The sequence below is a fragment of the Oncorhynchus gorbuscha genome, unplaced genomic scaffold, assembly GCF_021184085.1.
Source record: "Oncorhynchus gorbuscha isolate QuinsamMale2020 ecotype Even-year unplaced genomic scaffold, OgorEven_v1.0 Un_scaffold_995, whole genome shotgun sequence".
Taxonomy (NCBI): Eukaryota; Metazoa; Chordata; class Actinopteri; order Salmoniformes; family Salmonidae; genus Oncorhynchus; species Oncorhynchus gorbuscha.
The window spans coordinates 119,875-132,771 of record NW_025745730.1 but is presented as its reverse complement, the minus strand read 5'-3'; the positions used below and the strand labels follow the sequence as shown (position 1 = coordinate 132,771).

The window sequence follows — 12,897 nt, the reverse complement described above, 5'->3', positions numbered from 1 at the left end:
TTTAATTTTTGCTTGTAAGCGGGAATCAGAAGGATAGAGTTGTGGTCGGATTTACCAAATGGAGGAGGGGGAGAGCTTTGTAAGCGTCTCTGAGTGTAGAGTACAGGTGATCTAGAATTTTTTTCCCTCTGGTTGTACATTTAACATGTTGATAGAAATTTGGTAGAACTGATTTAAGTTTCCCTGCATTAAAGTCTCTGGCCACTAGTAGCGCTGCCTCTGTGTGAGTGGTTTCCTGTTTGCTTATTTCCTTATACAACTGACTGAGTGCGGTCTTAGTGCCAGCATCTGTCTGTGGTGGTAAATAAACAGCCACGAAAAGTATAGCTGAAAACTCTCTTTGCAGGTAGTGTGGCCTGCAATTTATCACAATATACTCTACTTCAGGCGAGCAAAAATCTAGAGACTTCCTTAGATTTCGTGCAACAGTTGTTGTTTACCAATATGCACCCCCCGTCTTAATGGAGTGTGCTGTTCTATCTTGCCGGTGCAGCATTTATCCCGCTAGCTGAATATCCATGTCGTCATTCAGCCACTAATCCATGAAACATAGGATATTACAGTTTTCAATGTCCCATTGATAGGGCATTCGTGATCGTACCTCGTCTAATTTGTTGTCCAATGATTGCACATTGGCGAGTAGTATTGTCAGTAACGGCAGCTTTTCCCTGTCGCCTTCTCCGGGTCCTGACCAGGCATCCGGCTCTTTGTCCTCTGTACCTGCGTCACTTCCTCTTGCAAATAACGGGGATGTCGGCCCTGTGGGGTGTTTGGAGAATATCTTGTGCGTCGTCCTTGTTGTAGAAATATATACAGTGGGAAGAACAAGTATTTGATACACTGCCGATTTTGCAGGTTTTCCTACTTACAAAGCATGTAGAGGTCTGTAATTTTTTATCATAGGTACACTTCAAATGCGAGAGACGGAATCAAAAATCCAGAAAATCACATTGTATGATTTTTAAGTAATTGATTTGCATTTTATTGCATGACATAAGTATTTGATCACCTACCAACCAGTAAGAATTCCGGCTCCCACAGACCTGTTAGTTTTTCTTTAAGAAGCCCTCCTGTTCTCCACTCATTACCTGTATTAACTACACCTGTTCGATCTCGTTACCTGTATAAAAGACACCTGTCCACACACTCAATCAAACAGACTCCAACCTCTCCACAATGGCCAAGACCAGAGAGCTGTGTAAGGACATCAGGGATAAAATTGTAGACCTGCACAAGGCTGGGATGGGCTACAGGACAAGGGGCATTGAAGATGGGTCATGGCTGAGTCTTCCAGCATGACAACGACCCGTAACACACAGCCAGGACAAACAGGGGTGGCTCCGTAAGAAGCATCTCAAGGTCCTGGAGTGGCCTAGTCAATCTCCAGACCTGAACCCAATAGAACATCTTTGGAGGGAGCTGAAAGTCCGTATTGCCCAGGGACAGACCCGAAACCTGAAGGATCTGGAGAAAGTCTGTATGGAGGAGTGGGCCAAAATCACTGCTGCAGTGTGTGCAAACCTGGTCAAGAACTACAGGAAACGTATGATCTCTGTAATTCCAAACAAAGGTTTCTGCACCAAATATTAAGTTCTGCTTTTCTGTTGTATCAAATACTTATGTCATGCAATAAAATGCAAATAAATTATTTAAAAATCATACAATGTGATTTTCTGGATTTTTGTTTTAGATTCCGTCTCTCACAGTCTCACAGTGTACATATGATTAAAAAAATACAGACCTCTACATGCTTTGTAAGTAGGAAAACCTGCAAAATCGGCAGTGTTTCAAATACTTGTTCTCCCCACTGTATCTATCTTAGCAATAAGTGATGTAATGGTGAATAGCAGAGCAGCTACAATGGTTAACCATGATGTTAAACCATCTCCTCTCCCTAACCTCAGGCCTCCTAGTCAACCATGATGTTAAACCATTTCCTCTCCCTCTACCTCCCCTCACACGTCCCAGTCAACCATGATGTTAAACCATCTCCTCTGCCTCCTCTCAGACGTCCTAGTCAACCACAACGTTAATCCATCTCCTCTGCCTCCCCTCAGACGTCCTAGTCAACCACAACGTTAAACCATCACCTCTGCCTCCCCTCAGACGTCCTAGTCAACCATGATGTTAAACCATCACCTCTGCCTCCCCTCAGACGTCCTAGTCAACCATGATGTTAAACCATCTCCTCTGCCTCCTCTCAGACGTCCTAGTCAACTATGATGTTAAACCATCTCCTCTCCCTCCCCTCACACGTCCTTGTCAACCATGATGTTAAACCATCACCTCTGCCTCCCCTCAGACGTCCTAGTCAACCATGATGTTAAACCATCTCCTCTGCCTCCCCTCAGACGTCCTAGTCAACCATGATTTTAAACCATCTCCTCTGCCTCCCCTCAGACGTTCTCGTCAACCATGATGTTAAACCATCACCTCTGCCTCCCCTCAGACGTCCTAGTCAACTATGATTTTAAACCATCTCCTCTGCCTCCCCTCAGACGTCCTAGTCAACTATGATTTTAAACCATCTCCTCTGCCTCCCCTCAGACGTTCTCGTCAACCATGATGTTAAACCATCTCCCCTCCTTCCCCTCACACGTCACAGTCAACCATGATGTTAAACCATCTCCTCTCCCTCTGCCTCCCCTCACACGTCACAGTCAACCATGATGTTAAACCATCTCCTCTCTCTCTGCCTCCCCTCACACTTCCCAGTCAACCAAGATGTTAAACCATCTCCTCTCCGTCCCCCATGATGTTAAGGGATAGGTGGGGCTCTACCGTCCTACCTCGACAACATCCAGTGAAATTGCAGAGCACGAAATTCAAAATACAAAAATAGTAATATTAAACATTCATGAACATACAAGTGTCTTACATCGTTTAAAAGCTTAACTTCTTGTTAATCCAACCGCCGTATCAGATTTCAAAAAGGCTTTATGGTGAAAGCATACCATGAGATGATCTGAGGATAGCGCCCCACACACAAAAGCATTAAAAACATTTTCCAAACCAGCAGAGGTGTCACAAAAGTCAGAAATAGCGATAAAATAAATCACTTACCTATGAAGATCTTCCCCCATCTCCTCTCCCTCTCCTCAGATGTCCTAGTCAACCAAGATGTTAAACCATCTCTTCTCCATCTCTCTCCCCACTGACGTCCTAGTCAACCAAGATGTTAAACCATCTCTTCTCCATCTCTCTACCCTCTGACGTCCTAGTCAACCACAATGTTAAACCATCTCCTCTCTCTCCCCTCAGACGTCCTAGTCAACCATGATGTTAAACCATCTGCTCTGCCTCCCCTCAGACGTCCTAGTCAACCATAATGTTAAACCATCTGCTCTGCCTCCCCTCAGACGTCCTAGTCAACCATAATGTTAAACCATCTTCTCTCTCTCCCCTCAGACGTCCTAGTCAACCATGATGTTAAACCATCTGCTCTGCCTCCCCTCAGACGTCCTAGTCAACCATAATGTTAAACCATCTGCTCTGCCTCCCCTCAGACGTCCTAGTCAACCATAATGTTAAACCATCTGCTCTGCCTCCCCTCAGACGTCCTAGTCAACCATAATGTTAAACCATCTGCTCTGCCTCCCCTCAGACGTCCTAGTCAACCATGATGTTAAACCATCTCCTCTGCCTCCCCTCAGACGTCCTAGTCAACCATAATGTTAAACCATCACCTCTGCCTCCCCTCAGACGTCCTAGACAACCATGATGTTCAGCCATCTCCTCTGCCTCCCCTCAGACGTCCTAGTCAACCATAATGTTAAACCATCACCTCTGCCTCCCCTCAGACGTCCTAGACAACCATGATGTTCAGCCATCTCCTCTCCCTCTGCCTCCCCTCACACGTCCAGGTCAACCATGATGTTCAACCATGTCCTCTCCCTCCCCTCAGATATCCTTGTCAACCATGATGTTAAACCATCTCCTCTCCCTCCCCTCAGACTTCCTACCCTCCCACCCACTACATTCGGAGGGTGCCCCAGAAGAAGGTGCACTTCTTCACAGCCCTGCAGATACTGCAGTTGATCATCCTGTGTGCGTTTGGCATGTACCCTCTGCCCTATATTAAGATGATCTTCCCTTTCTTGATGATCCTGCTCATTCCCATCAGGTAACAGTCACATAATTAAATAGAACACATTTTATTGTACCTCTATTGAATTGGTATAGTCCTCCTGACCAGCAGGGGGCAGAGAAGTCCACAAAAAAACTGGGAAGCTGAACCAGGGGCTTTTGGCTTTGAACAAAGGGTAGCAGTAGCCCCTAGTGGTTAGAAAAACATGCCTGGTTGATTTCCATGGTTAAATATTCAAGATCACCAATAATTGATTGTTCTGGCTTTCTATTAACAAAGATTATAACAGGTGTATTTACCATTGAAAACAACCAAGACTGTAGTTCTTACTTATTACAGTAGTGAGTTTGATTTTGAATTAATTGGGTTTAATGTGTGTCTCTGTATCTCTTCACCAGGACTAACCTGCTGCCAAGGGTAATCGAGGCGAAGTATCTGGACATCATGGATTCTCAGCACATGTAGACAGACGGAGGGAGAACTCTAAAAGGACTGATACCAAGGCCTTGATTCAATTTGTAGCGTTGAAGACCTACGCTAAAGCTCAATAGAAATTTAAAGATAATGTTCCCGCATTTGCGGAGACTGCATTCAAAGAAGGCTCGATCAGAAATTACCGTTCATGTAAAATCGCACTACAGTGCAAATCTTCAGCTCTATGAATTGATTTGAGCCCCCTAAAATACAAAATCTATTTTGTAAACTGGGTCAAAGACATATAAGGTTTTCAAAGTAGCAAAAAAATAAAACAGCAATTACAATTCCCTTCAAATCCTTTTTATGTTCATTGGAGTGTCATATATGCCCTTATATTAGTTATATTCAAGAATAAAGCCAATAAAAAAAATGTGATTCATATGAATGTACCCTAGTAAAATGTCATTCAGTATAACACTAAGTGTTTAAAAAAAATGTATGCCCATTTTTCATAATCCCAAGGTTATATTCATGCTTAGACTGGCAGAAATATAACTACCCAGAAAAAATGACCATTATTTTATTTTGAATACCACATATTTTATGTGTCACAGGTACAACTCAAAATCTAATGAAGGTCTTTTACAAAAACTTTGTAAAAATTGTAAAATCGACGAAAATATCTTTTACTTCATCCTTTGAGATTTGTTTTTATCTATCCGAGTTAAGTTATTGCATTTTAATATAATATACTGGTATTATACTGTACGACAATATTTTGTTACCCTGAATGACACATCACTACGGCCCAAAAACATTGATTAAATGTGATTCCTTTTAGCAACAACAATAATGATCCTATGAATAATTATTAGTAGCCACAATAGTATTTTTCAAGGACTCAGATGGTTAATCCAGTTCTGGAGGTGCAGGTTCATGTTGTACTTGTACAAGTTGTTCAGGTGGCTGCTCAAAAGAGTTTCATCACCACATTCATTTGTTTGATTCTTTCACGGTGCTTTCTCTAATTTAATCTCACATTTTCCCTCTTTTTCAGCATGAGATTGTCATTGTATGGATCGGTGGATGATCAGGATAGACATCCTTCTTTCTTCTCTGATAGCTAAAAAACTCAAATGTAATAGTTATGACACTGGCACAGAATAGGATTCACATCCATGAAATGTTATTAGTAGTCTATTAAAAGTAGGCTATACAATGATAACACTTAATCAAAGTTTAAAAGTTAAATCAACTCCCTCTCCTTTTCTCTTCCAAACATGTTTTGTTACTATTTCATTGCTAATGTTAATAATAATCACTTTACTATAATTTGAGCCTGTGGCAACACTTTACGTTGCATTAAATTGCATTATTACACGATTATTACATAATAGTTAATGTTATAATTATACATTGTTACACTGTAACTGGTAAATGTATATTTAATGCAGGTACACATGTAATTCCAAGATACCTACACAAAATAGCTACATAAAATGGCCATCAAACTACTTCATTTCAAATTTGTACAGTCTCGATTTTTCATATAATGCCCCAAATGTGAAGCAGCAATAAACCAAAATCCATTTTTAATTCATAATCGTGTGTGTGTTTGTAATATTATATGAACTAATATACACCATCAGTTATACCTTAACTGCAGTGCAATAAAATATTAACTACAGTGTAATAGTGCAACTTAATGTTAAGCGTTATCCACCCAGCTTTATATGCTATTGTATCCTATTCTGTTGCTGACAGTAGCATGAAACAATTAAAACAATACCTTGCTTTTCTTCTGGCTAGTCTTTCCTCCCTAGCAACTGGATCTGCATTAATCTGTTGTCTGTGTCGTGCAGCCCTCTTCTTATTAGACAACGGCATCTACAGTATAAATATAATGTGCCTTGAAAAACCTTAAAATGTCATACATTTGTTTACAATGTTAATATTCAGTATTCAAACATCAAGTAAATATCAATTGCATGATTAAATGTTGTAAACTAGTGAAAACATGGGATAACAAAGCTACTGTCATTCAGCATAATGGTGACAATGTGGTATAACATGAAACTTTTGTTGTGCTGAAGAACAAAAGCGTGATACTTAAGGATGGATTTCATAAATAAACATATTTAACAGGCAGTTCCTTGGCCATCTATATAAATGAATGACATTGAATAAAGATTATTCTTACTTTTTATATTTAATAGAGCTTTTTATAAAATAATAACATTAAAATATTATTTTCTGTATTGTACTGAAGGACATGCATTTTCGTTACAATGAAAGGTGAAATCATCAAATATTTCAGAGAGATTTACTCACCTCATCACATTGATAGAGGGTCTTCAATGGGTCTTCTTTGTGATGTCACACACTGTCACATGATTACCATCATGTGATATGCTTAAAAATGGCTTTTTACCTTTGTTATACTGAATGACTTTGATGAAACTCAAAATTCCGGACAAAAGTTATTAAAGTTTTAAAATATTTTTTAGATACAGTATGTCGCCCATTATTCTATATATTGTTACAAAAACTAACACAATTATGCCATGGGTGTTCATTTATATTTTTAGGATGAATTTTTACATTTTAAAAACACTTTTGTAATTCAAATTTTTACCCGGACAGTTACACTGAAGGACATTTTGACAGTTTAGAGCTCAATAAATCTCTTAATTTAATAGTTTGCAACACAAATATTTCTGGGTGAAAAGAAGGGTAAGAGTTGAGTGATTTAATATTATATTCATACATATTTATCTTTTTATGTTAAATGAATGGCCTTCGGACACCAAATTTACACGTCTTTGACTCAGTACATGTTAAGGCCCTTTGACTCCAAGAGTACTAGACTGTGACTGGGTTGCAACCGGTAGTTGACTGAAATTGAAATCTAGATGGACCACAATTTTCACCTTTTTTATTTGTTAAGTATAAGCCGTGCTTCTACATCTGCATTGCTTGCTGTTTGGGATTTTAGGCTGGGTTTCTGTATAGCACTTTGTGACATCGGCTGATGTAAAAAGCGCTTTATAAATAAATGTGATTGATTGACGTACAGTAGTTGCTTAATCTATGTAATTGCTTTATCTATATAGTTGCTAAAATATTTAACATACTCTTTAATCTCTCTTCTTATTGTATTATGAGAAATTCTGCACAACACAAGGCATTATCTAATTCTGCCCCTGACCCACATCCTACCTTTATATAACATGTTTAAGCTCATTGTATTGTTGTATATGAATAAGGTAAACATTTATAAAGATCAACATTGTTTTGGTTTTAGGCTGGGATCTGCAGATAGTCATGGTTGTTTATAGTTCAATATTTTTGGTTACTTATACAATATCAATTCACAATGAATTGGCCAGATTGCAATGCAATTGTGCCATAACTTCAGCAATTACAAAGTAACATACAGGATATTAATGTAAAACAAACAAATATGTTGCACAGTATACTGCTTTCCTGCTGTTTAAGCTGTTACCAAACGAATAAAGCCTTTTAAATGATTTGAATGTTTGTATTTAATTATAATCACACTGCAACAGATTAACATGTTCATATTGCTCACTTTCTGTACTGTATTACCTCATTCTGAAGACGTGTAAAACAGTCCTCCCTTTCGAGTTCTTGGTTGATAGTTTCACAACATTGCAGATCTGTGAGAGAGTTCACCCTGTGCAATTGTCCCAATAGATGGCACTATAAACCCACCTAGAATAACCTAAACCTGGATTTTCAGAGGAGAGTTCTGTGTAGTCTTATTATCAGACTTGTTACTTGTCAGCTGTTCTTTGCAGTGGTTTCTAGTGTCACTGCTTTTAAAGCCAATGTATACATTTCAAAAGGTGTTATGAACAAACTGTTCCCTAAAGATCACAGCTGTGTCAGATAAATTGTTTTGCCTTCAACACTTCAGAGTAGAGTGGAATTTTTTAAAGGGAAGTGCAGTCAAAAACGTAATTTCCCTGTATTTTTAAATTATATTTCCACATTATGAGGTGGAAAAAAACATAATAAAAATGTGGATTGACATATGCAGTGTTTACCAACATAAAATGTTCAGTGTTGACATAGCGCGGTTGGATTGAATTCCAGTCCTTTTATTTAACTAGGCAAGTCGGTTAAGAACAAATTCTTATTTACAATAACGGCTAAACTTTGATTTCACTTAAGATAAATTGACAATAAATCTAGGTGAGTGAACATATACCTCAAATAGGTTCTGGATGACATCCCATCTTTGAGGAATAGAAATGTGATTCCAGAACATCCATGCTGGCAGGCAGCAATCAGTGTTAAAGAACCTGAGCAATACTACCGCACAACTCCTTCACAATTACCATACACAGGCTGTTCTCGTATGCCTACGTCAATGCTGGCTATTTCGAGACAGAAACTCATAAGCACAACATTGTAGAAAAAGTCCAATTGATTAAATGATCCTGTTTGAAAACCACGATACATTGAACATGGATGGGCAGACTTATGACAAGAACACAATCTGCAAAAACCACCAGATTGAAGAGTCATTTGAATAGTACAATAGTTTTGTATTATCAACAGTATGCTAATAACTGACAGTTTATCAGCACTTTTCATTCAGATCCTTTGATGTGATAAATTCTGCTCCACTTCAAGACAAAACAGAACCACATCTTTAGGATCCAGATATAAGATCTTAATTTGAGACAGTTTGCTACAGCAGGAAAATAATCCTGAAGCAACAATACATTAGAATTATTACCGCAAAACATACGGTTATAATATAACTACTGTTCCCTGAAGAAGGGAATGAGTTATAACATACTATAGGGGAGTCAACGACCAATCAAACATGAAATCACACCCAACAGGCCTGCACCCATTTCACCGAGCATAAATCCCCTGAGAGCGCTGGGCAAAAATATGTTACACCTCATTCCCTCTTTCAAGGAACAGTGGTTATATTCATAACTGTATACTTCCTTTCAGTCGGTCACTCTGTATAACATTCTATGGGGAAATACAATCACGCCCCAAGCCGGCTCAGAGGGTACCCATGGCAGCCCAAACACATACAAGTTCCACCGGCTCCAAAAAAAGGGTTCCAGAAGCCACTTTGTTCCCTAATACTTAACCAAGACACCTGAACTGTCAGAGCCTCACGAGGGCTGAACTGTTACAGCCTCATATAAGGAACCAGAACCTGCTGCAACTTGGCAATGCACACAGACACGCCGGTGTCAGGCGGTGTCAGAGGAAGGTCCCAAAAATTGTCAAAGACCCCAGCCAGCCCAGTCATAGACTATTCTCTCTACTACCGCATGGCAAATGGTACCGGAGTGCCAAGTCTAGGACAAAAAGGCTTCTCAACAGTTTTTACCCCCAAGCCATAAGACTCCTGAACAGGTAATCAAATGCTTACCTAGACTATTTGCATTGTGTTCACCCTCCCCCCAACCCCTCTTTTACATTGCTGCTACTCTCTGTTTATCATATATGCATAGTCACTTTAACTATACATTCATGTACATACTACCTCAATTGGCCCGACCAACCAGTGCCCCTGTACATTTGCTAACAGGGCTATCTGCATTGTGTCCCGCCACCCGCCACCCACCACCCACCACCCGCCAACCCCTCTTTTACGCTACTGCTACTCTCTGTTTATCATATATGCATAGTCACTTTAACCATATCTACATGTACATACTACCTCAATCAGCCCGACTAACCAGTGCCTGTATGTAACCTCGCTACAGTTATGGCCTCACCACTGTTATTTTTCACTGTCGTTTTACTGTTGTTTTTATTCCTTTACTTACCAATACCTTTTTTGCACTGTTGGTTAGAGCCTATAAGTAAGCATTTCACTCATTTCACTCTCACTCTGTTGTATTCGGCGCACGTGGCGAATAAACTTTAATTTGAAGGCTCAAACCTATTGGGAACTGTGGTAACCTGGATAAATGTGCAACCTGCATCCTGCCTAACACCCAATCCCGGGCCCAGCAATACGAACACTATGAGCCACACTTGGAGCAGTTACATGCAAGTGATAAAACCTCAAAGATATTTCACGAACCCCACCTCGCTGCAGCAGAGATTTCACCAATTGTTATGCCCTGGATAATGCCCAAGCAGCCTCCACACCTCTAGTGTGAACACACACACCGCTAGGCAACCCTTGTGCTTCGCTGTCATACGTCAGAGAGAGAGATTCCACAATTCAATGAGAGACGTTGCTTAGAAAACGTCCTATCCCGAGCTGGATTAGCGAAACAGACAAAAATGCTCACAAACACGGATATCATTGATCCTATCCATTCATGCATAAAGCGACCCTTAAACGTTCTCCACTTATATGTATGCAATCCTCTCATAAAAGGCACATGCGCCAACTGTATAGTCATAATCAGGTTCGAGGGTAAACCCCTAGCCGTCAAATGCAACCTTTCAGGGGCCAAACCCACAGATCCCATTGCTGCGGTTGTGGGTGCCAAACTCTCCCCTGTGCATGAGACAATAGATTCTGACAATACTGAACAGGTCTCCACCCAACAGGCGGATGATATCCAGGAACCAGCGTTGTCTGGGCCAAAGTGGCGCCACCAGAATAAACAACACACCCTCCTGACAGACCAAGCGGCCAGACCCTTCATCGAGAAGAACAGACTACAATGCGCGTTTTCTCTCCATGCGTAAAGATCTAAGTCGGCCCTGCCCGAATTTGTTGCTAAAAAATCTGCTAATATAACAACCAACTTTTAAAATACCAGTTGCTGAAAACAGATGGTCATGCTAGAATTTGACAGCATAGCTCCACATGCGTCATGACTGCAACAATAGGGACCAGAGAAATTAATGTTCTTCACTCACCATGTTTGAGTACGTGGTGAGTGAAAAAATAAATAAATAATGTATTCGTTGGACCAGCGTTTTGAATGTGTCAAATTTCCGTGGTTTTGTGTGGTTGTTGGCTTAGCTTTCTGTAACTTTGTAACAAGTATTTGTAGGCACATTTTGTGTTATGATTGCAAGGTGTCCTGATATCTTTTCTGATATCTTATCTTTTCTGATATCTTGTATAAGGGAATGATAATAGAGTACTACAGTATGAGTCATAATACCCATAAAATCTAGCGGTCAAACAGGGAAATGGTTCCAATAGTTTTTCCACCATTCATATTTATCACTTCAAATCAGGGCTGTGTTTCGTGAAGGCTATCATAAAGAACTACACATGCCATGACGATCTGGACGAGACTGCGGAATCGAGACATAGTCGAATCGAGACAAAGGTAAGAATCTCTGGATTAATTATCAATGTTACTAAATGTAGTAACGAAAACATTTTCTTCAAATTAACAATTTTGTGAACTGTCTTGTTGACACTACCTGTCAGCAAATGTGTCAGCGAGAGATGACATGCAGGAACTTGCAGGGATTTGTAGTTTTGCATGAAGTCTACTTTGATTTATATATATATATATATAATATATATAATAATATATATATGTTTAGCAGTTTTGCATGAAGTCTACTTTGATGCAAATTAGCATTTTCGATTTTGAAAGTAAATAGAGCCGAAAATGTTGATAAAAATCATATTGACCGAGAGAGATTTACAGCACATGGTTATCAAAACGTCACGCCAGGGTAAGCCTAAACAAAACACAGCCCTTTTTTGAAGTGTTTCTAAAATCCCCTATAGGAAAAATGAATGGTGGAAAAACTATCGGAACCATTTCCCTGTTTGACCTCAAGGTGTTATGACTATTATGACACCTCCACTGTGGGGCTCTGTCTCATACTTGGCTACAGTTAAAAATGAGTTAGGAATTAATATGATGCAGCAAAGATTATGCTTGAAAATATGGAGATGGGTAGTGTGTAATGTGTTGTATTGGATTTGCCCCAAAAAGTGAATTGCTATGCCAGACCCTTTGCCAGCAGCCCCAATCTTTCTCACAAAGTCAGCCCAACATCCAATGGAAGTTGAGCCCAGTGGGCAACATTGGTCACATCAATTGGTCTGAGCCAAAGCCACCCCAGGTAAACAGGACAGCACTAGGGCACGGTCGGAGTTTCAAACTTGGCTGGTTAGCCTTTTTTAACTTAACCACTGGCCATCTTACTCAAGCAAAGAAGCACTGGCTCCACAAGCAGAGCAGAAAGTAATGGATTTTTAGCAAACACAAAAACCGAAACCAAGACCCAAAACTGTCAACAACTAGGGGGACAAGTACTCTCTTCCCAATAAAAGACACCTATGCCGGAGCCAAATCTCATAGTCTTAGTCTGCATGAATAGTTTGAAAATGGCTTGATTCGTTCTTTCTTCAGGGGAACTGAAGAGCAAAGAATTGAGGAAATGGATGCTAGCCCTGG

The 12,897-nt window shown here is 40.0% G+C and overlaps 1 protein-coding gene across 2 annotated transcripts in view; it reads left to right on the top strand.

The window, feature by feature from the left end:
- Nucleotides 1–8,034, top strand: part of LOC124019464 (solute carrier family 4 member 11-like) — a 39,056-nt gene extending 31,022 nt beyond the window's left edge. For both annotated transcript variants that reach the window (XM_046334808.1, XM_046334809.1), the window contains exons 19-20: nucleotides 3,954–4,123; nucleotides 4,486–8,034. In XM_046334808.1, the coding sequence (XP_046190764.1) occupies nucleotides 3,954–4,123; nucleotides 4,486–4,552 (237 nt within the window). In that variant the 3' untranslated portion in view covers nucleotides 4,553–8,034. The remainder of the gene's footprint in view (nucleotides 1–3,953; nucleotides 4,124–4,485) is intronic.
- Nucleotides 8,035–12,897: the final 4,863 nt, after the last annotated feature.